General features: G+C 41.7%; 1 protein-coding gene across 1 annotated transcript; it reads right to left on the bottom strand.

Moving 5' to 3' along the window:
* Positions 1-4,323: 4,323 nt before the first annotated feature.
* On the bottom strand, positions 4,324-12,830 carry LOC120022143 (serine/arginine-rich splicing factor 10-like). Its single transcript, XM_038966000.1, has 6 exons — positions 12,653-12,830; positions 7,405-7,509; positions 6,336-6,439; positions 5,935-6,112; positions 5,742-5,798; positions 4,324-5,461 (listed from the first exon to the last, which is right to left on the bottom strand). Exons 1-6 carry the CDS (start codon positions 12,715-12,717, stop codon positions 5,155-5,157), a joined length of 816 nt encoding a protein of 271 aa, XP_038821928.1. The 5' UTR covers positions 12,718-12,830; the 3' UTR covers positions 4,324-5,154.
* Positions 12,831-25,291: the final 12,461 nt, after the last annotated feature.

Consider the following 25,291-nt stretch of genomic DNA (forward strand, 5'->3'; position numbering starts at 1 on the left):
CAGAGGGAAGGTGAATTTTGCTTCCTTTTTAGTTAACACAGCTAGCTAGCTGACCGATTTAAGTAATATCTTTACTTTATAAAATTAAACTTATTTTCTTTTTACAACCAAAATGCTTAGTTCAACGTTAGCTAGTTTATAATAGGCGATATAACTTGCTAATTTAGCTGCCCGCTCCTAGTGTTCTACCAAAGCGACGTAGCTAGCTAGCAATGCTAATTAGTAATTTAATAACATCTATATGAGCTATGCTAGCATTAGCTAATGTTACCCAAATATTATGGATACACTGACAAGATACATGTCTCGCCACCCTAACAATGGGAGTCGTTGTCAACAAAGCAGTCTAGTAATATGCATGTCAATCTCTCATGGCTCAGTAGAGGAGAGAGTGACATAATCCCTACTTGTTTTTGTAAGAAGTGTTGACAACCTGAATGCACCGAACTGTCTGTCTAAACTACTAGCACACAGCTCGGACACCCATGCATACGCCACCAGAGGTCTCTTCACAAAGTCCAGAACAGACTATGGGAGGCGCACAGTACTACATAGAGCCATGACTACATGGAACTCTATTCTACATCAGGTAACTGATGCAAGCAGTAGAATCATATATTTTTTAATAAAAATACACTTTATGGAAGAGCGGATACTGTGATGCACACAAACGCTAGTACACGCACTCTACATACACGTACATTGTAATATTGTTGTATGGTGGTATTATACATGTTGTATTGTAGATATGTAGTGGTGTACTAATGTTTTATGATGTACTGTTTTATATTTTGTTTTATGTGTAATGTGTAAACTGGATTGTTTTATACCTTAATGTGTTTGGACCCCAGGAAAATTAGCTGTTGCAGGCAGCAGCTAATGGGGATCCCTATTAAATACAAATACAAAAACTTATCAAATAAGCCATATATTTTTTTGTTGACCAAATTCGACACTCTCATTGACCTCCATACAAAAACTGCTTGCTTGGTAAGCGAAACAAGGAAAAAACGCCACCTGCTGGAGAGAGACAGATTTTCCGCCGAGTTGGGCCTCTTCATCCTCTACGTTACCTCATTAGTCTGGGTCGTCACTTTTTCGTCACTAGTTACCACAGCCACAAAGTGATAGTTCATCGCTAAACCCCGCGTATTTTTAAAATGTATCTTCTTAAAATCTGATTTTAACCTTAACCGAAACCTTAAACAAACTACTAACCTTATGCCTAACCTTAAATTATGACCAAAAAATGCTCATGAATTTTTACCATAGCCAATATTGCCATTATGGCTGTAGTAACTAATGACAAATAACCATCGGTCTGGAAATCATTGGTCTGGGTCGCATAGCTAAAGTCAATAGACTGCACTAACGTTAGTTCATCATGAAATGATTGACTTGCTATTATTAACTTTAGCCGCACATTGATTCACTTTCCAGGTACAAAGTAGGCTAGTGTTTGCCGAAGTTGACTGATGTTCAACACAGAAAAACACAAACACCATAACATCAGTACAGAACAAAGCAATGGCATGTGTCATAACTGAGGGTCACTCTCTACTTGGTTCAGAGCCATAGGCTAGTACCTTTAACATACATCTCTGAACTTGTTAGTTAGTGATGCTTTTGTATCCAAGCATGTTTTTATTTAAATTGTAAATATCTTACCATGTGACAAAGTAAAGTCAGCATGGTATGAGGACCGTGTCAGCAGAGCAGGGGCAAGGTACCAGTCTGTGACCAACATGGACATGCAGCATCAAGGAGCAGTCCTGATTCTGCTCGCAAATAGAAGATTATAATCAGTTGATTCACAACTGAGCGCATTGGAAGTAAACTGGATAGCTTTGTTGACAAGATGTCTCAAAGTATATCTCATTTCAATAATCATGTCAATTGTTCGCAAGAAGAAGAGAGAGAGATCTCTCTGTAGTATGCAGAAGCCTCAGGTAAAAGACACCAGCAGAGACCAACAACAGTATACATTTTCTCCCATATAACCAGAACTGTGATGGTAGTGTTGTATCTGACCTAAACGCATGGAAACAATCTTCTTATTTCTTAGTAAGTTCAGGTAGTCCCTCTCCGTTTCTGCCCCTTTGCTTCTGTGTGGTTCCTAGTGAATATGACCCAGTCAGATTAAGGTTTTGTCCTCTTTGATTGTCAGGAGTAGGAGCTTGTGGGAAGTTAAACCAATGTTTGTAATTTTCACAGCAACCTGTGATGCACGTATAACCAATCTGGCTATTTGAAAAGCTCAAACTGAATTTTTATTGTAATTCACCACGAGAGATTACAATCAGTTGACTCACAACTGAGCGCATTGGAAGAAAACTGGATAGCTTTGTTGGCAAGATGTCTCAAAGTATATCTCACTTGAATAATCTGGTCAATTGCCAATATACCTACATTGATGAATTGTAGAACGAGTGGGTGTGACACATACAGGACAACCTTTCATATATCAATGTTGTATAAACACCACATCATTTGCTTAGAAGTTGTTGAAAACTGAGCAAAATTGGACATACTGTAGAACAAAGATTAGGAGAACTGTTATCTGGACACCCCTCCTCCCCTCCCCTTCATGGTTATAGTAAAACGTGTGTCCACACAGCAGGCTCAGCTATACTTGTGTTTTTGGGGAGTCCGGGCAGTAGAATGAAGCAACAGTCAGAGCAGTAGAAGGAAGCAGCAATCAGAGCAGTAGAATGAAGCAGCAGTCAGAGCAGTAGAAGGAAGCAGCAGTCAGAGCAGTAGAAGGAAGCAGCAGTCAGGGCAGTAGAATGAAGCAGCAGTCAGAGCAGTAGAAGGAAGCAGCAGTCAGAGCAGTAGAAGGAAGCAGCAGTCAGAGCAGTAGAAGGAAGCAGCAGCCAGAGCAGTAGAATGAAGCAGCAGTCAGAGCAGTAGAAGGAAGCAGCAGCCTTTATGAAGCAGCAGTCAGAGCAGTAGAAGGAAGCAGCAGCCAGAGCAGTAGAATGAAGCAGCATTCTTTAAGAAGCAGCAGTCTTTATGAAGCAGCAGTCAGAGCAGTAGAAGGAAGCAGCAGCCTTGTTGTATTAAGTCTGCAGTCCATCTTGGTTGCCCTGCCTCATTGTTACTATCCTGGTCCCATATCAGTTTGTGCTCTTGCCTACTCCATTGTTTGGCATTAGTTGACAAGGGAGCAGAAACAGACCGACACCCAGGCTATATTGTTACTGCTTGTTGTTCTATGAAGTAATGGAGTAATGCACATACCAAGCTTTGGAGCTTAATAGAGCATCTGATCTCAAAGTTGGAACTATTTTGCTGTCAATTGGTTTTCTACCACAGCAATACTACTTAGTTTCAACTGTTTTTGTTGCTGTCTGTATCAGAGTGTATTATGTAATATTTTCACCAATTTAATTGTTATTTCTTGAGGACTGTCATTAATTTCTGTAGAAACTCCCCCTTCTTCTTGGGCATTTTATACACAGCAATCGTGATCATGAAAAGTATGAGCAATGATCTGGGAAAACTATGTACAGCACAGACAGGATGAAAATAGATTTTCTTTTGTATTGGAAAAAATGCAGGACTAAATGCAAGTCGTATCGAGTATCTTTAAATCCAAAAGCTGAGAATGTTTTAAAAAAGCGTTATGATTTAACACCCGCACTTGATATGGTTACCTTACACGTTCCATTGCGAAATGTAGTATTTTATGTACCAAAACTTACAAGTTAAAATTGGAATCAAATGGAACATGTAAGCTATTGAGTGAAATATTTGATTGATATATATTTTTTCTGATGTTTTGGTTACTTTGCTGTTGTTCCAACTGTTCAGCTCAGTTCAAAGTTTATGCTTCATACCAAATTCAAATCCTATTCTTTCTCATTTTATCCATCCAATTTATATTGAGTTAGATTTTTGAATAAGCTTGTGTGACCTTTATCAAGATGAAAATAAATTGTGTATGGTATTAGCATTCAAGGTATTTTGTGTATAGTGATATTACAGAATCAAATATATTGCTAGGTACAGATATCCTCTGCTTTAAGTTGATGTCTCAGTAAGACTGGTGATTGCACATCGTATTAAATTCTAAAACATCCCCACATACAGAAATGCAAGCAAACAATGTCTGATAGAATGCCACCCAAACTAGATAGCTACCATTCATTTTTACACATTTATTACTCAAGATACAGTTGCATATACAGCGGAGTATAACTGATATTTAGAAGGAAGGAAGACTACACTTCTTGAGTTGCTGTCGAAGGAAACAAAGATTATAGAATAATACAAGCCACCATAGGAACCGTTGAGTATGAAGCACTAACACAGAGAGAAGGATCAAGGTCATATTTTTTATGTCAGAAAACAATACAAAATACAACAGGCTATGTCAAAACCATAGCAACTAAAGCAAACTTAGAAACCTTCAGTTGACAGGATGACACTACTGAAATGATTCTAGAATTCCTGGAAGGCATGAAAATTAGGGCTATCAGAAAGTATTAAATCAAAACAGGACTGTAACATGAGCCTGTATCGCTGAACAAATCTTCACACAAAAAGACAGCACTAGAAAATTTACTGTGCCACCAGTGGCTAGTGGCTCTTATACAGGCCAGGTAACTTATACTACAAATCATCCCAACTGTGTGGAACGGTGTCCAATGTACCCGACTAGATAGTCACGGTAATGATTTTAGTGACAAGGGCCAGGATTCAATCTGATCAGCCCTTTTCGGCTATGCAACTTTAAAAAGCAACGTTCCCTCGTTTGCCGAGACTGCATTCATGGTAAACACTGCATATGTTGGCTCAATCGGAAATTACCTTTAAAATGTAATGTGTGTTATTACACAAACCTACCACTGATGGGATGCAATCCTGGCCTTGATCTTAGCTTGTACAGTACTTATAGCCCTGGGTCTTATGAAAGACAACCCTTTTACATAAAGATATAAGGACTAGAAACAGAGGGTGTAAACGGCGGGACATTTCTGGGATTGATGGATTTAAAAACAGAAGGTTACCATGTTTGTCTTTCCTCAAAGAAAAAAACCGAAAAAAACGAAGGAATATCATTTTCGCAAACAAACAAACCAACAACTGTTCCATGAACATTCAATTATCCAACAAGACACAACTACTGTCAAAAAGATCCAACAAACATGTTTAGTGTCCCCCTGACTTGCGTCCAGTCCAGGACCTGGAGCGAGAGCGGGACCGTGAGAGGGAACGGGAACGTGAGCGGGACAGGGAACGCATACGGGACGACGCCTCGTCCCGAGGCTCATAGCCACCGGGGGCTTGGTGGAAGTCGCCATCTTGTGGGCTCAGGGACTTCGAGTGGGAACGAGACTTTCCTCTGGACTCCCTCTGGGCCCTGGGCCTGGCTCTGGAGTGAGAAGGGGAGCGGGACTGGCTGTGAGGGGAGTGCCCAGGAGGGGGTCGTCTGTGGTCACGTGGGGGTGGTCTGTGCCTGCGTAAAGAACAAACCATTGGATTATTAGAATCACGCTTCCACTGATGAAGACAGCAAAAGTGACAGAAGATCACAGCCAACTAATGATTGATAGATGAATTGAAAGTGCCCAGAACATGGCTTTGTGTACCTCCCAAATGGGTCCATATTCCCTATATAATGCACTACTTTTGAATAAAGCCCAATAAATCCTGGTCAAAAGTAATGTACTATATAGGGAATAGAGGTGGCATTTGGGATGCAATCATTGTCAGTGGTTCAGCTGTGAAGGACCCACCTGTCATTTTCCGGGCTCCTGCTTCTTCCTCTACCACCGTACATCCTTCCACGGGAGCTGGGTAACAAAACTATATTGTCAAGCAGAATGTACTCAGCAGAACTGACATTTTGTAGAAGCTTTGCAGCTTGAACCCCCCCCAAATGGAGTTATTGGAAGCATACTAGTTGGAAATCACTAGAAAGGACCTTACTCTCGGGGACTCTCAGAGCGTCTGGGCCGGCGCTCGTAGGATGGGCTGCGCGACCTGCGTCTTTGGTAGCTACGGCTGCGAGAGCGCCTACGACGGCTGTCCCGATCATAATCACGATCATCATGCCGCGAAGAGCTGCGCGAAGATCCCCCCTCTTTCCCTTGCATCTGATTGGGTGCTGTGATGTAAAAAAAAATAAAGGGTACTTGGGTAAAGAGAAAAACCCAACTAGCAGACATACAGTACCTAGTGCTTTAGCTCTACTTGAAAGTAGTACAGTTGCACCAGGTCAGGTAGAAAATACATGTCTTTGAACTTACAGCAGAAAGTAACATCAGTAAATTGCTCGATATGGTACATAGTTACTTCAGCAAACAATAAATTGGGGGTAACTGTCTTACTCTTTCGATCTCCCTGCGCGAACTGGATTTCAATCTGTCGGCCACACACCCACTTCCTGTCCAGGTTGTGCAGAGCATCTTCAGCGTCGCGCACATCTTCAAACTTGCTGAGCTGTTAAGGTTCTTACCTTGTGGTCTTATGTGGTTCAATTATTTTCAGCACAACTGTTGTAATACAATGCATCTTCTGCCACTTAATCAAAAAGGGAAGCCATATTGGCTGACAGTATAAAGCCAAACGTAGGTTCTGGAACACAATTGTTAAGTGCATGTTGGGTTCTTCTGAAGATTAAAGATGAGGCAAACATGTTTCAATAATGTGTCGCTAATTTTATGGCTTTAACCAAGTAACCAATACTGCTTCAGTTTCAAATGATATTGTCGAAGGCAAAATATATTGATAAGAGTACAATTATAATTTCTTAGTTCAATTAAGAATCAAATTTAGCATATTGGCTATGTATTGATTGCTTTTCCTGTAATATTTGTCTATTCATTTTTTTGGAGAGGATACAAAATAATTCAGGTTTGTTACCTTAAACACGCTCGACTTTGACTTACATCTTGATCTTTAAGCTCTTTAACCGCCTCCCAGAAGAACTTGGTTTCCTGCTCGTCTTTGCCCTTTAAAATCTCTTCCCTTTGCCTCTTTCTTTTGATGACATATCCAAGCCTCGACTCCGTCCCCTTTTTCCTTTGTCTCTTCAAGCTTTAAATTCTCTTTCTTTTTCAACCTTTCTCCCTCTCTCTGTTTCTTGCATCCTGGCGGTCTTTTGCTGCTTCTCTTTAGATCTACTCTACACCGGACATTCTTACTCTTTCTCCAGGCTCCACAACAACTGGATACCTTTACATTTTCTGGGGCAACAGAGAAATGTAAGTTAGATATTAAAAAGTTCTTCAGTGTGTACATACAGAAAAACAGTCACAGCAAATCAATTATACAACCAAAACTCAATGCTTGAAGACACCGACTGAGAAAGCATGTTAAGTTTACACCACATTCAAAATTAAAACAAAAAAGAGAAACACAGATTTCATAACTCTCACTGTAGAAGGGAAAGGATATTGAATATATGCAAATCCTCTCGGTCGGCGTGAATAGAAGTCAAGTGGAATGTAGACATCTACTACAGGCCCATAGCGACCAAACTCACGCCGCAAATCCTCAGGCCTGAATACCGTAAATAGATAGAAATTTCACTTCAATGACCTGGAGGAAAAGTCTTAAGTTCCAGAATAAAGTGGCACCACCTTGGGAGCCACGGACAGACCGCTGAGACCGGTGGCTTCTGTTGGGCAATATGAAGATACCACTTCTTTGCATTAAAAACACAATTAAAACTTTTTTGAAGTTCATGCACACTCTGAAATGTATCTTAGTTCCAAGAATGGTTCAAATCTCCTGTGTTAGTAGCCCAAATGCCGGCAGATTGCGATTTAGTCGTTTCAGCTTACCGGCCAATGGGAATATTATGCCGCTTACCGGCCAATTCCCCTGTGAATTTTAGGATAAAATAATGAATTTGGCCTTTACTACTATAGCCCATACATACGCATTGAATAACACATTCATAAATGGCAAAAAAAAATGTCTTTGCTATATCTAGGAGGAGATGAGAGCTCGGGTTTTTATTTTTATTTACATACATAGTACCAGTCAAAAGTTTGGGCACACCTACTCATTCCAGGATTTTTATTTATTTTTACTATTTTCTACATTGTAGAATAATAGTGAAGACATCAAAATTATGAAAATACACATATGGAATCATGTAGTAACCAAAAAAAGTATTGAATAAAAATATATTTTATATTCTTCAAAGTAGCCACACTTTGCCTCGATGACAGCTTTGCAGACTCTTGGCTTTATCAACCAGCTTCACCTGGAAAACTTTTCCAACAGTCTTGAAGGAGTTCCCGCATATGCTGAGCCCTTGTAGGCCGATTTTCCTTCACTCTGCGGTCCAACCCAATTAGGTTGAAGTCGGGCGATTGTGGAGGCCAGGTCATCTGACGCAGCACTCCATCACCCTCCTACTCGGTCGAATAGCCCTTACACAGCCTGGAGGTGTCTTGGATCATTGTCCAGTTGAAAAACAAACAATAGTCCCACTAAGCGCAAACCAGATGGGATGGGGTATCGCTGCAGAATGCTGTGGTAGCCATGCTGGTTAAGTGTGCCTTGAATTCTAAATAAATCAGTGTCACCAGCAAAGCACCCCCACACCATCACACCTCCTCCTCCATGCTTCACGGTGGGAACCACACATGTGGATATTGTCCATTCACCTACTCTGGGTCTTACAAAGACACAGCGGTTGGAACCAAAAATCTCACATTTGGACAGACCAAAGGACAGATTTCCACCGGTCTAATGTCCATTGCTTGTGTTTCTTGGCTCAAGAAAGTCTCTTCTTATCGGTGTCCTTTAGTAGTAGTTTCTTTGCAGCAATTCAACCATGAAGGCCTGAATCACGCAGTCTCCTCTGAACAGTTGATGTTGAGATGTGCCTGTTAGTTGAACTCTGAAGCATTTATTTGGGCTGCCATTTCTGAGGCTGGTAACTCCAATGAACTTATTTCCTGCAGCAGAGGTGACTCTGGGTCTTCCTTTCCTGTGCCGGTCCTCATGAGAGCCAGTTTCATCTTAGCGCTTGATGGTTTTTGCGACTGCACTTGAAGAAACGTTCAAAGTTCTTCACATTTTCCAGACTGACTGACCTTCATGTCTTAAGAAATTATGGATTGTCTTCTCTCTTTGCTTGTTTAAGCTGTTCTTGCCATAATATGGACTTGGTCTTTTACCAAATAGGGCTATCTTCTGTATACCACCCCTACCTTGACAATACAACTGATTGGCTAAAACGCATTAAGGAAAGAAATTCCACAAATTAACTTTTAACAAGGCACACCTGTTAATTGAAATGCATTCCAGGTGACTACCCCATGAAGCTGGTTGAGAGAATGCCAAGAGTGTGCAAAGCTGTCATCAAGGCAAAGGGTGGCTACTTATATTTTGATTTGTTTAACACTTTTTTGGTTACTACATCATTCCATGTGTGTATTTTCATAATTGTGATGTCTTCACTATTATTCTACAATGTATAAAATAGTAAAAAAAATAAAGAAAAACCCTGGAATGAGTTGGTGTGTCCAAACTTCTGACTGGTACTGTGTGTATGTATATGTATTCCCCTTCCCACGTTTAACCTTTTTTTGGGTAGGCACAAAACTACATCCATACTTCCACGTATTTTTTTTTAAACCAGTACTGGTTACCTTCAGACGAGTCCCGTGACATTTGTGGGGGTCGTAGAGCAAAACGTAGACGTGTTCGTGAGAATCTCCATTTTCAACAGTGGGGTCACAGTTAGTAGCCCAAATGCTACCAACAGCAGTTGACACACAGACTGCACAGACTTCCGACCTGTGACAATTGTGGGGGGCCGCAGAGCCAAACCGTTCAGACGTCTTCGTGAGAAGACCGATTTTCGGGATGTCTCATGGTCTGACAAACGTCACTGTAGCTTGGCTATCTACCACCGCAGATGCGGAAGGCCGCCTACTGATATGCAACTCATGCAACAAAAAAACATCTCTAACTTAAACTGACAGATATTGATGGATTTCTTTTTATTATGTTACTTAAATTGACGCACCAGTGCGGCAATAGACTTGCAGCAGTCTCTCCCCCTCGTTCTGATAGTTTCAATGACATGTATTGGATTTGTTAGCATGAACTCATTTACAGAACAATATTCAGTTTTAATAAGATGAAACATTTATGAAGTGAAATTATCAAGTTTAAATGAGATTTAGAGTAGAATACATTGATTTTAACCCCACATTAATTCATGTAATGATTGTTTTGTTTACAGGTTTATTAAGTGATATGTTCATAAACTTCTGCAATCTGAAAAGTGTAATTAATAGTAAATAAATGAATATACATGTTTTTTTTTTTTTTACTTCTTTGGGATAGGGGACAGTATTTTCACGTCCGGATGAAAAGCGTGCCTAAAGTAAACTGCCTGTTTCTCAGGCCCAGAAGCTAGGATATGCATATAATTGGTAGATTTAGATTGTTTTCTATCTAAAGTTTCTAAAACGGTTAAAATTATGTCTGTGAGTATAACAGAACTGATATGGCAGGCAAAACACCGAGGACAAAAATTCAGCTTACCACTGTTTTCAATGGCTTGAACTTTAATTATAAGCCCAAGTCCCCCCAAATTGCAGTTCCTAGGTCTTCCACTAGATGTCAAGTCTTTAGAAAGAGTTTCAGGCTGGTTTTTAGAAAAATAACCCGGAAATTGTAGTTTTTCTAGATGGCTCCCATTTTGGCTTTAGTGATTCCAAGCGCGTGGAGGAAAGCGCGTTCTTTGTTGTTTATCTCCGGTAAAAACAATAACGATTCTCCGTCTTACATTGTATCATTTATTTGCGTATTAGGATACCTACGGATTGATTATAAACGTTGTTTGACTTGTTTGGAAAAGTTTATTAGTAACGTTTGGGATTCATTTTGTATGCATTTTGACGGAGGGAAACAGTGGTTTATTGACTGAGGCGCGCCAGCTAAACTGAGTTTTTATGGATGTAAAAAATGACATTATCGAACAAAGGGACCATTTGTGATGTTTATGGGACATTTTGGAGTGCCAACAGAAGAAGATCTTCAAAGGTAAGGCATGAATTATATCGTTATTTCTGAGTTTTGTGTCGTGCCTGGCGGGTTGAAATATGATTGTCATGTGTTTGTTTGATGGGGTGCTGTCCTCAGATAATCGCACGGTATGCTTTCGCCGTAAAGCGTTTTTGAAATCTGACACCATGGCTGGATTAACAAGAAGTTAAGCTTTATTTTGACATATTGCATGTGTATTTTCAAGAATGTTAAATATTTATAATTCTGTAGTTTGAATTTGGAGCCCTGCACTTTCACTGGATGTTGGTCAGGTGGGACGGTAGCGTCCCATCTAGCCTAGAGAGGTTAATGAATCTGAATGCTGCCACTAATAACCCCATTTCTCTCTCACTATGCCTGAGGAAACCCTGGCCTGATGATTCCTGGCTCTGCATGTCACCAATCCACCTAGCTGGCTTGCCCTGATCTCTGACTACCATGCCTCTTACCACCACATCTCTTGACTGCCTAAAACATTAAAGACCACCTGTCCTTACAGTCTTGAAGTGTTCGCACCCTGTATTCATTATGGATTTTAGGCTGGATATCTGCAAAACTCTGACAATTCCTGATGTAAAAAGGGCTCTACAAAATAAATGTGATTGATTATAGTGTGCCGCCTTCCATTTCCTGATACATAAATCAGATAAGATTGACACACCATATTTGTTAATCAAATAAATTATTTCAATTTGTAAACAGACAATAAGCTGGACTGTGCATTATTTGAGGAGACAGTATACTGGTCTTGGGGAGGAAATTGTGATAGTGTGATTATGACAGATGACTGGGTGATATGGTACATGATATTATATTAAAGGATTTCTGGAAACAAATGATTTTGAAACTATCATACCAGTTGTGGAAAAACAGACTGCTGCAACATGATTGGTAGAACGCGATACGCAACATCCGGGACTAGCATTAGCCACAGTAGCATGGTAGTGGAAAATGGCGTTTCATTAAAGTATGTTATATATTTAAAGCCTTGTTGCCATTAAATCGATTATCGACGACTTTTCTGCCAGAATTGAGAATGTTTAAAGTACAAACCGGTCCACGGGGGATATGAGTGTATAGTTGGCTGCATAACGTTGCATTCCCCTTTGGACGGTAAGGTTAAACCTCGGTATCGCCATCTGCCTGCCTTTGGGCTACTGTGTTACTATGTGTAGGCCTGTGTATGTAGTGTTGTTCTTGCAAATAAAATACCTGGCTGTTAACTAGATAGGGGGCACATGTCATTCTAACAGTCATATGTTTAAGCCATTTATATTAGAATTCCATAAAGCAAAAGCGGAGTTTTTTTTCACCGAAGTGTGGACCGGAAGCTACAGCAAGCTAACGACGTTAGCTCATTAGGCAGGGCAACTAACTAATTCGAAGTATTGCCAGATTGAAACATACGTTTGTAGCTATATCAATCTGATCTAATGATAGTAGCTTTCTTTAGATTTTTATGGACTAAGATTTGAGTCTAGACACCTCTGGTCTAGCTACCCCAGTAAGGTCAAGTCAGGCCGAAGCGCGTGCCTAGCCGACTAGCATTGGGCTAATGTTAGTTAGCTCGGGGCGTCGAATTATTTAGTTGACTCGACTAGGGGGATTTGTTCAAATGTGTACTCACCTGGATTCATCGGAAATGTTCCTGATGAAAAGCGATGTATTTGGAGGTCTCAAATATCTGGCCATGTTCAAAATATTCAACAAGAACGCAGCTTTACAGCAAATATTTCTGCTATGTTTTGGCTTAACGCGCAGCCAGAGATTATGGCGCAGCTACGTGGAAGAAGAAATGCGCAGGCGCGTGGTCTACTTCGCGGAATTGTAAGCAAGTGAAAGCACAAACAAAATCAGCAACATCTGCTGTTTTTTTAATTAAAATTGTGTATAACCAGAGAGTCAGATGAGCCCTGCATGAACACATAAATAAACAAATTAGGTGCCGTTATCACACTATGCTGAGGATGCAGCAATATCCCTACTGTAGGTACTGCGTAGGTGGTTTTGTTAAAGAGTAACATAAAATAATCTCGGTGGGTTTTGTTGCCAGTCCCAACTAGGTAGGCTACCTGTAAACTGCCTGTAATTATGACAATTCTTGAGGTAAAATAGTAATAGAATTATAGAATTTTGTATCATTACTGCCTGCACTTTGAGGCGTTGGGCCAGTAACCGAAAGGTTGCTGGATCAAATCCCAGAGCTGAGAAGATTAAAAAAAGTCTGTAGTTCTGCACCTGAACAAAACACTGTTCCCCGGTAGGTCGTCATTGTAAATATAAATGTGTTCTTAACCGACTTGCCTAGTTAAATAAAAAACTCCATGCTTGCATATTTTTTGTTTTATTGTGTTGGCCTGAGCACTCTGGAGCAAGTTTTCATCAAGGATCTCTCTGTACTTTGCTCCGTCCATCTTTCCCTCAATCCTGACTAGTCTCCAAGTCCCTGCCGCTGAAAAACATCCCCACAGCATGATGCTTCCACCACCATGCTTCACCGTAGGGATGGTGCCTGGTTTCCTCCAGACGCGATGCTTGGCATTCAGGCCAAAGAGTTCAATCTTGGTTTTATCAAACCAGAGAATCTTCTTTCTCATCATCTGAGAGTCTTTTATGTGGCTTTTGGCAAACTCCAAGTGGGCTGTTGTGTGCCTTTTACTGATGAGTGGCTTCTGTCTGGTCACTCTACCATAAAGGCCTGTTTGGTGGAGTGCTGCAGAGATGGTTGTCCTTCTGGAAGGTTCTCCCATCAAAACAGAGTAACTATGGAGCTCTGTCAGAGTGACCATCAGGTTCATGTTCACCACCCTGACCAAGGCCCTCCTCCCCCAATTGCTCAGTTTGGCCAGGTGGCCAGCTCTAGGAAGAGTGTTGGTGGTTCCAAACTACTTCCATTTAAAAATGATGGAGGACACTGTATTCTTGGGAACCTTCAATACTGCAGAAATGTTTTGGTACCCTTCCCCAGATCTGTGCCTCGACTCAACCCTGTCTCGGAGCTCTACAGAAAATGTATTGATATTTGCTCTGACATGAACTGTCAACTGTGGGACCTTATATAGACAGGTGTGTGCCTTTCCAAATCATGTCCAATCAATTGAATTTACTACAAGTGGACTCCAATCAAGTTGTAGAAACATCTCAAGGATGATAAATGGAAACAGGATGCACCTCAATTTCGAGTCTCATACCAAAGGGTCTGAATACTTATGTAAATAAGGTATCGTTTTTAAAAATTTGTAATACATTTGCAAAAATTGCCAAAAACTTGTTTTCACTTTGTCATTATTGGGTATTGTGTGTAGATTGATGATTTAAAAAAAATCTATTTTAGAATAAGGCTGTAGCATAAGAACATTTGGAAAAAGTCAAGGGGTCTGAATACTTTCCAAATGCACTGTATATTTAGGTTAAAATAAATTGTCTTCCTTTATTACTATCGATTGATTAAAAGCTGTCATCATGGATCAGATAAGTCCATCGGAAAATGTAAAAGGTGGTTTCGCTTCAGACCCCTTGTGAGGATCATGATCAATTCCTGGAGCTCCCACCTCTCCCTTTAACATCTTGACCCTAGTCACTGGGGTCAAGATGCTCACAACAGACCATAGCAAGTATCCCTGAGGAGTAGGCTCTGGAAGTCTGTCACCACATCAGCCTGCCTGTGGACACCCAACCAGAGGTGTGGGCTGAGCAGTGGCAAACATTACACTAAACAATACATTAATTGCACTATAACGGTGACAAACGGTGCCCACAAACTGTTAGGCCCTACATAAAGCTGTCCCAACACCTTACCACTGCTACATCAGCTGAGCCTTGTCTGACAGCGAAACGTCTCATTCAGTCTCATTTACTGCCTTTAAAAAAAACATAGCTGATATGGCTGACTTGCTTAAACAAATGTGGGTTCTACTGACAATGGAGCTGTACAAACTGTGGCATAAGGGGACGACGAGGGAATAAGAGGCAATCCATAATTTATATTAAGTAATTCATGAGCGAGCAAGAACGGACGTAGTCAATATAACTATTTTTTCACACTTTTGAAATGTACAGCGTCAGAATTCAGAACATGGGCCATTCTTACAGTATTCTCTCTTTACACCAAGTCAGAGCCGTAGGATAAATAAGGGGACATAAGCAGACAATGAAAGCTCTTACAATATTGAATGTTGTAAATTTCTCTAGAACAGGCTATAGGCTACATGTGCAAGTCAGAACAGTAGGCTAAGTTATGAGGGGAAAAGGGACCAAATTATTAGGGTGAGGGACATGGACTACTAACAGCTTACTACACAACTTACACTTAGCATTACTTTCAAGTCGGAGCTCTAGAAGAGGCCGACTTGGAATTCTGAGTTGGATGACTGTTCAAAACGTTTTTTCCCAGTCGGAGCTAATGTTTTTCACAGTTCTCAGTTGTCTTGAACTCACTGAAGTCTGAGATTTCCGAGTTGTTTTCAATTTGGCAGAAATCATGCTGGATTGACAACATGGCCAAAGTTGAATGCTTATCCTTTTCAGCTTGGAAAAGAGACCCTTAAACCGAGATTTGGACCACACACCCACTTCACTGAATAGCAGGCTAGTGATTGCTTTGCACTGCTTGCAGTTAGCCACTGATTCCTTCCAAACCACTCATTGTTGAATTTGCGATTTCCAACTTGTGTAATCTTTATGTCCAATGGCCGATGAGCATCTATCTATAATTTCTCTAAATAATTTCTCTTCATATTGGGGCGTCAGGGTAGGCTAGTAACCGAAAGGTTGCAAGTTCAAATCCCCCAGCTGACAAGGTACAAATCTGTCGTTCTGCCCCTGAACAACCCACTGTTCCTAGGCCTTCATTGAAAATAAGAATTTGTTCTTAACTGACTTGCCTCGTTAAATAAAGGTAAAAAATAAATAAAAAATATGACAAGGATTGAAAGGATTGTCAATTTGATTCATGATGATGACTGCTAGCTTGCTAGCTATGATTTTGAAAGTATGATGTTGACATGATCAGTCCAATCAAATCTACGGTAGATATAAAGTGATTTGATGTAATTTCATCTGTGGCCAATGACCTTGAGCCTTCCTGGATGGGCACTTCTAATGTAATTCTATGGCATCACCCAAGGGGCTTGTATTTTCTATCTCTCCCTGTAGATTTTTTGGTGACGTATTTTGGAGCTGCCTTACTCAAGAAAGCAAAAAAGAGACCATGTTTGTATGCGGATTTATTAACTAAATGTTGTTGTTTTACATTGTTTGCAAACTGATATGTGACATGTATTAATGCCAAAATAACATGCCCCACCTGCCATGAATGATGGGTCACCACTTGGGCAGAGGAAGCTGCCTCGACCCCCCCCCCCCAGGAAAAAGGAAAAGGCCTCCTCTGTTAGCCAGCCTGCCATCTTAGTGGAGTCTGCCACTAGCACAGTCAGTGTAGTCAGCTCAGCTATCCCCATTGAGACCGTGTCTGTGCCTCAATCTAGGTTGGGCAAAACTAAACATGGCGATGTTCGCTCTAGCAATCTCACTGGAATAAAGACCTCCTCCATTCCTGTCATTATTGAAAGAGATCGTGATACCTCACATCTCAAAATAGGGCTACTTAATGTTAGATCCCTCACTTCCAAGGCAGTTATAGTCAATGAACTAATCACTGATCATAATCTTGATGTGATTGGCCTGACTGAAACATGGCTTTAGCCTGATGAATTTACTGTGTTAAATGAGCCCTCTCCTCCTGGTTACACTAGTGACCATATCCCCATCCCATCCTGCAAATGCGGAGTTGTTGCTAACATTTACAATAGCAAATGTCAATTTACAAAAAAAGAAAGACTGCATTTTCATCTTTTGAGCTTTAATCATGAAATCTATGCAGCCTACTCAATAACTTTCTATAGCTACAGTTTACAGGCCTCCTGGGCCATATACAGCGTTCCTCACTGAGTTCCCTGAATTCCTATCGGACCTTGTAGTCATGGCAGATCATTTTCCAATTTTTGGTGACTTTAATATTCACATGGAAAAGTCCACAGACCCACTCCAAAAGGCTTTCAGAGCAATCGTAGACTCAGTGGGTTTTGTCCAACATGTCTCCGAACCTACTCACTGCCACAGTCATTCTGGACCTGGTTTTGTCCTGTGGAATTAATATTGTGGATCTAAAATGTTTTTCCTCATAATCCTGGACTATCGGAACACCATTTTATTACGTTTGCAATCGCAACAAATAATTTGCTCAGACCCCAACCAAGGATCATCAAAAGCCGTATAAAAATTCTTAGATGCCCTTCCAGACTCCCTCCACCTACCAAAGGACATCAGAGTACAAAAATCAGTTAACCACCTAACTGAGGAACTAAATGTAAACTTGCGTAATACCCTAGCTGCAGTCACACCACTAAAAACAAAAAAAAATTGTCATAAGAAACTAGCTCCCTGGTATACAGAAAATACCCGAGCCCTGAAGCAAGCTTCAAGAAAATTGGAACGGAAATAGAGCTACACCAAACTGGAAGTCTTCCGATTAGCTTGGAAAGGCAGTATCAAAGAGCCCTCACTGCTAATCGGTCATCCTATTTTTACAACTTAAATGAGGAGAATAAGAACAATCCAACATTTATTTTTGATACTGTCGCAAAGCTAATTAAAAAACAGCACTCCCCAAGAGAGGATGGCTGTCACATGTGCTCCCTCTCCGGCCTCAAGGTCACCAGGCTGCTCGTTATGGCGCACACCTGTCACCATCGTTACGCGCATCAGCGCATAATGACACTCACCTGGACTCCATTATCTCCTTGATTACCTGCCCTATACATGTCACTCCCTTTGGATCCTTCTTGAGGTGTCATTGTTTCTGTGTCATGTCTGTGTGTTGTTCATTGTTTTTTGTTATGTTTATTTATTAAAACACACTACCTGAACTTGCTTCCCAACTCTCATTGTACAAATGGCTTTCACTTCAGCAGTGACAAATTGATGAACTTCTTTGACTCCTCTTTAAATCTGTGTATTCCTCCAAAGCTCAGTTGTCCTGAGTCTGCACAAAACTGCCAGGACCTAGGATCAAGGGAGAAACTCAAGTTTTTTAATACTGTATCTCTTGACACATTGATGAAAAATGTAATGGCCTCTAAACCTTCAAGTTGCATACTGGACCCTATTCCAACTAAACTACTGAAAGAACTGCTTCCTGTGGTTGGCCGTCCAATGTTGAACATAATAAACACCTCCCTATCCACCGGATGTGTACCAAACTCACTAAAAGTGGCAGTAATAAAGCCTCTCTTGAAAAAGCCAAACCTTGACCCAGAAAATATAAACTATCGGCCTATATCGAGTCTCCCATTCCTCTCAAACTTTTTTGAAAAAGCTGTTGCACGGCAACTCACTGCCTTCCTGAAGACAAACAATGTATACGAAACGCTTCAGTCTGGTTTTAGACCCCATCATAGCAGAGACTGCACTCGTGAAGGTGCTAAATGACCTTTTAATGGCGTCAGACCAAGGCTCTGCATCTGTCCTCGTGCTCCTACACCTTAGTGCTGCTTTTGATACCATCAATCACCACATTCTTTTGGAGAGATTGGAAACCAAAATTGCCCTCCCTGGAAGCCTGTGTTTCAGACACAAGGAAGTGGATGGCGGCAAATGTTTTACTTTTAAACTCGGACAAAACAGAGATTCTTGTTCTAGATCCCAAGAAACAAAGAGATATTCTGTTGGATCTGACAATTAATCTTGATGTTTGTACAGTCGTCTCAACTAAAACTGTGAAGGACCTCGGTGTTACTCTGGACCCTGATCTCTCTTTTGACGAACATATCAAGACTGTTTCAAGGACAGCTTTTTTCCATCTACGTAACATTGCAAAAATATGAAACTTTCTGTCCAAAAACGATGCAGAAAAATGTATCCATCCTTTTGTTACTTCTAGGTTAGACTACTGCAATGCTCTACTTTCCGGCTACCCGGATAAGGCACTAAATAAACTTCAGTTAGTGCTAAACACGGCTGCTAGAATCCTGACTAGAACCAAAAAAATTGCTCATATTACTCCAGTGCTAGCCTCTCTACACTGGCTTCCTGTTAAGTCTAGGGCTGAATTCAAGGTTTTACTGCTGACCTACAAAGCATTACATGGGCTTGCTCCTACCTATCTTTCCGATTTGGTCCTGCCGTACATACCTACACGTACGCTACGGTCACAAGACGCAGGCCTCCTTATTGTCCCTAGAATTTCTAAGCAAACAGCTGGAGGCAGGTCTTTCTCCTATAGAGCTCAATTTTTCTGCAATGGTCTGCCTACCCATGTGAGAGATGCAGACTCGGTCTCGACCTTTAAGTCCTTATTGAAAACTCATCTCTTCAGTAGGTCCTAAAATTGAGTGTAGTCTGGCCCAGGGGTGTGAAGGTGAACGGAAAGGCTCTGGAGCAACGAACCGCCCTTGCTGTCTCTGCCTGGCCGGTTTCCCTCTCTCCACTGAGATTTTCTGCCTCAAACCCTATTATGGGGACTGAGTCACTGGCTTACTGGTGCTCTTCCATGCCGTTCCTAGGAGGGGTGCGTCACTTGAGTGTGTTGAGTCACTGACTTGATCTTCCTGTCCGGGTTGGCGCCCACCTCTGGTTTGTGCCGTGGGGGAGATCTTCGTAGGCTATACTCGGCTTTGTCTCAGGGTAGTACGTTGGTGGTTTGAAGATATTCTTCTAGTGGTGTGGGGGCTGTGCTTTGGCAAAGTCGGTGGGGTTATATCCTGCCTGTTTGGCCCTGTCCGGGGGTATCGTCGGACGGGGCCACAGTGTCTCCCGACCCCCGCCTGTCTCAGCCTCCAGTATTTATGCTGCAATAGTTTACGTCGGGGGCTAGGATCAGTCTGTTATATCTGGAGTATTTCACCTGTCTTATCCGGTGTCCTGTGTGAATGTAAGTATGCTACCTCTAACTCTCTCTCTCTTTCCCTTGGACCATGCCTCAGGACTACCTGGCCTGATGACTCCTTGCTGTCCCCAGTCCACCTGCTGCTGCTCCAGTTTCAACTGTTATTCCTGCGGCTATGGAACCCTGACCTGTTCACCGAACGTGCTACCTTGTCCCGGACCTGCTGTTTTCGACTCTCTCTCTCTATCACACCTGCTGTCTCTAACTCTGAATGATCGGCTATGAAAAGCCAACTGACATTTACTCCTGAGCTGCTGACCTGTTGCACCCTCTACAACCACTGTGATTATTATTATTCGACCCTGCTGGTCATCTATGAACGTTTGAACATCTTGGCCATGTACTGTTATAATCTCCACCCGGCACAGCCAGAAGAGGACTGGCCACCCCTCAGAGCTTGGTTCCTCTCTTGGTTTCTTCCTAAGTTCCTGCCTAGGTTCCTGCCTTTCTAGGGAGTTTTTCATAGACACTGTGCTTCTACATCTGCATTGCTTGCTGTTTGGGGTTTTAGGCTGGGTTTCTGTATAGCACTTTGTGACATTGGCTGATGTAAAAAGGGCTTTATCAATACATTTTGATTGATTGGTTGATGCAAATAAAGTGTCTAGTGTCTCTAGTGTCTCCTGGCTAAACATGGTGAGTCATGCATAGTCATGCCTAGGTCTATGGTCGATCATGCAGTCATGCCTAGGTCTATGGTCGATCATGCCACATACAATACATTCACTTCAGTTTTAATGTGTATGTAGTTCTAAAATCATTCATACACAGTTTGGTAGAAACACAGACGACATGTTCAATAATGTATAAATTACCGTAAACCTTCCCCCCCCCCCATCCGTTGCAGTGATTTCGGACTCCTTTCCTGAATGAGTTGGTGACAGTGCGGAGAGGAGAGGAGTCTCAACTCTCGATGGTGAAGTCGTCACCCTTCTGCTCAATGATTGTGGTTGGCTTGACACCCTCGAGCATCTTGACAAGCATCTCAGGTAGAGTTGAAGCACATAATAGAAACCAAAGAAAAGTCATTTATAAGAGGACAGTTCACACTCATGAACATCTTATCTGACTTCTCACCCATTGCTTTAAGAATCTCCTCATGGTTCTCCTGACTGGATATTCCATGTTCCATTGAATACCCATGTCTAGCTCAGTGGACCTGTTGGCTCCTTCAGTATTGTGACTAACAGCAGGCAGTAGTTTAACCTTGAGGCAAATGGATGGTACGTCCGTATGTTGTGACAGGTGTCTTTATTAAGACAGAACTCTCCCCTCCCACTTTCTCTCTTCCTTTGTCCCTCTCACGCACACATACTGGTCACTATCACGTTAGAGATTTGAGGGGGGCTGAAGAAGTGCTGAAATCCATCAGAGACATTTAAATGATCTGACAACACAAATAACCGGCAAGGGCAGAAAGTCATACACCGAGAAATGTTTCTATTTTCTTGTCATAGCAGAACATTTGAATGCACATTGGATATTTCACAGAGAAATATTGACACTCAGACAACTGAAGTTCTGGTCACTTTAGTATTTTCTTCACAGATGAAAAGAAGTAGATGGTTATAGGTACTCACTGTTGGCTTCTGATTTTCTGTGATGATTCACAAAATGTGTTTCCCAGTGAAGACACATTGTCAATTCCAAGTCAGAGATATGTCTCACTGACCAACTGACCAATGTGACTATCCATCTCCTGCAGTTTAATCAAGGCGACTTGGGCTAGAAAGCATCTCTTGCAGTTTAATTGTTTTTAGTCTTTATTTAAGTCAGTTAAGAACAAATTATTATTTTACAATGACGGCCTACCCCGACCAAACCCTCCCCTAACCTGGATGACGTTGAGCCAATTTTGCACTGCCCTATGACACTCCCGATCATGGCTGGTTGTGATACAGCATGGATTTGAACCAGGGTCTGTAGTGATGCTTCCATCACTAAGATGCAGTGCCTTGGACTGCTGTGCCACTCGGGAGCCCCCCGAAAGTGACTTGGGCCAGAAAGCAGCTTCTGCCGTTGAATCAAAGTGACTCGGCCCAGAAAGGGAGCTTTTGTCTCTCTGAGGGCCAGGCCTCGGAGATGAAAACATAAGAGGAGGAAAGAGAAAAACACCGTTTTTTTTTTCCTAAACACAGTAGGAAGCACTGACACATTCTATACAATAGTGTTATGTTTTACATTTAAGTCATTTAGCAGGCACTCTTATCCAGAGCGACTTATAATAGTGGGTGCATACATTTTTATATTTATTCATACTGGTCCCCAACGGGAATTGAACCCACAGCCCAGGTGTGTTGCAAGTGTCATGCTCTACCAACTGAGCCACTAGTGGAAAGCACAGAGAAATTAAGAAAATAGCAGACATCAAAAAATATATTTTCCTTCACGCCAGTATTTATGCAGTATTTATTTTATTTATTATTTAACTAGGCAAGTCAGTTAAGAACAAATTCTTATTTACAATGACGACCAAAACCCTTAGCCGGACGACGCTGGGCCAATTGTGTGCCATTCTATGGGACTCCGCCCTAATTGTTTCTGCCAACGTCCTACACTAAGGAATTGAACCCCGGTCTCTGGTGGGGAGAGACCTTGAGCCTTGAGACGTTAGCATTACCGCTAGGCATTAATGCTAGGCATTAGCGCTAGGCTCTGCACAGGTACTACAGTCTTATAGGTTAACTTCATTCCATGCAACTTCTTTCAGATCTTGGCACACTATAATCATTTCAAAATGAACTTTAGTAGCAAGTTAAAGTAGCAACTGAAGAAGATGCTGACATCAAAATGTGTAGACTTCCTGCTATGGAAAAGATGTTCACACTTTTAAGGACGCCTGATCACGCAGTGCTTTGGACCTCTGTGTGAGAACCAAGAAGTCTAGGGAAATGTATAGAATGTAAAGAAGTTTTTAAAAAACACGCACTAAAAGACAAGTGAGATGGCTCGATCTTTATCAAAGTTGTGAGAACAACACATCTTGTGAAATTACTCAACAGGAACTAACAACAGCAGCATCATGTTAGATTAGGCCTTCAGCTCTGCTTGGGTCACTCTGGCAAAGGAGCAGTTGAATATAGCTTTTTGAATAAAAACAGTTATAGCTTCACATATGTTTGTATAAGACCTGAACATATTCTCCTCAACCCCCTAGAAAGAATAACGTGATCAACGTGATTCCCTAGTCAACAGACTGTAAACTAGGTCTTCAAATTGGTCATATTTAGTCATTTCCCCCATGTAGTCATCATATAGTACTTTATACTTTTAAGAATCTACTTATACTCTATAAATCCTTGAATATGTGTATAGGCTACCCATATGCATATCTGTACATATACATGGATGTTAATGTGGGCCTCAGTGAGTTATGCATGCAACATAACTCATTGTGGCCTCAATGTCCACCCTGTAAGATACTTATCTTGATAAACAAACACACTACAAAAGTTGTTCAGATCTGTATCAGGAACTTAGGCTCGTCCTCCTTTAGGTATTAAGACCCATTCTCAACACTTTATTCGACTGCACTGCCAGTGACCTTTCTTTCCCATTCTAACTGATGCCCATCACATTGGCAAGAGATATTTTACATTTACATTTAAGTCATTTAGCAGACGCTCTTATCCAGAGCGACTTACAGATATGTTTGCAGGACTTTATATCCAGTCTGTTGGCTGTAGATGCAATGAGACGAATGTTTGTGCTTTAGAGGGATCGTCAGTGAACATGATGATGACAATTTATTGTCAGATATTATCAATTTATTCTGGTTTAACAATGACAACAAGAAATGGAAGGACATGACCATTCCCGAGGACTTGACAGATGACGAAGCGTATTCCGGACGTTTTTAAGTGGCTGTTTGATGTTACAGGGCGGTTTATAAAACACAACGCCTCGTTCTCTATCACGAAAACTCAAGTCAACGATCTAAGAAAGAGTGACACCGCAGTCTATCACGTTCTGGTTCCGTCAGAGAATTCCGGATGGAAGTTCATCAAAACTGGAATCACTGTTACCGTCACAGCTCTTAAGGTGACAAAGGATACAACCACGGTGAACAAAAGGACAGAAAGTAACACTGACCTGTAGCACCACCTGTACTCTGAGTGACAATCTCAACCCCAACTACATCTGGTACAAGAATGGACAACAGCTTACCAACCCAAAGACCCTGCATGTCAACCTGTACCTAGACGCAGTCAGCAGTCAGGATGCAGGCAGTTACGTCTGTGCTGTAAAAGACAGTGAGAATCTCCAGTCCCCTGCACTCTGTCTCCTTGGTAACTGCCGGGATGTGACACACCAACACAAGACCATCTGCGCCTTCGCCGGGACGAACATTGAACTCCGTTGCAATTACACATACCCCAGTAATCAAACCATCACAGACACAATCTGGTCAAAATCTGCTTTCAAATACTTGGACTGCAATGATCGCGTAGAATCACCGTGGTAACAAGGAGAAAGATTGCACCCTGAGAATCACAGAACGGAGAGAGAGTGACTCTGGTTATTACAAATTCACATTAAAAACGCAAGTGGTTCCAAAGTACAGTGATCCATTTGGGGGTCAATCTGTCTGTCACAAACTTACAAGTAGAAGTTAGTCCTCCTGTTGCAAATGAGTGAGATCTAGTCATTATCTCCTGCATGACTTCCTGTCCAAACTTCAGTGACTTACTTTTGTACAAGACCAACGCCTCTGCCACTGGCAAGTCCAAGACCATGTTCCTTGACGCAGTCAGCAGTCAGGATGCAGGCAGCTACTTCTGTGTTGTAAGAGGCTTTGAGGATTTTCCATCCCTTGCTGCTACACTGGTTGTGAGATATGGCCCTAAGAACACTTCAGTGTCAGTTAGCAGTGAAATAGAGGAGGGCAGTCTAGTGACTCTGACCTGCAGCAGTGATGCCAACCCACCAGTGAAGTCTTACATTTGGTATATGAGGAATGGGACTGAAGTGAGCGTCTTACAGACAGGAGCAGGAAGAAACAAGTACATCGTCCCCAGTGTCAGTCTGAGAGACAAGATCCAGTACTACTGTAGGGCTGAGAACAAGATGGGAGCTCAGAACTCTACTGCGTTGGAACTCAACACAGGTGTGTCTTTTCCCGTGTCTGTTTGGGCTTCTGTACTGGGGGTGGTTGGGGTTGTCCTGGCTGCTAAAGCTTCAGTCCTCATCTACTGTACACTGAAGAGGAGACGCACAGCAGGAAGTGGTGTCAGAGGAGGAAGGGATGTCAGAGTAGAAAGTGATGTCAGAGGAGAAAGTGGTGTCAGATGAGGTTGTGATGTCAGAGGAGGAACTGGTATC

This window comes from Salvelinus namaycush, chromosome 27 (genome assembly GCF_016432855.1).
Source record: "Salvelinus namaycush isolate Seneca chromosome 27, SaNama_1.0, whole genome shotgun sequence".
In the NCBI taxonomy this organism is placed as follows: domain Eukaryota; kingdom Metazoa; phylum Chordata; class Actinopteri; order Salmoniformes; family Salmonidae; genus Salvelinus; species Salvelinus namaycush.

What these genes read in the sequence shown, in the direction of transcription:
- LOC120022143 (XM_038966000.1), bottom strand. Translation starts at nt 12,717, where the DNA reads ATGGCCAGATATTTGAGACCTCCAAATACATCGCTTTTCATCAGGAAC. An exon ending in AGAGGATTTGCATATATTCA is followed by an intron (nt 6,440 to 7,404) that starts ATATCCTTTCCC and finishes ACAGCTCAGCAA; the next exon opens with GTTTGAAGATGTGCGCGACG. An exon ending in CGCTCTGAGAGTCCCCGAGA is followed by an intron (nt 5,799 to 5,934) that starts GTAAGGTCCTTT and finishes TTTGTTACCCAG; the next exon opens with CTCCCGTGGAAGGATGTACG.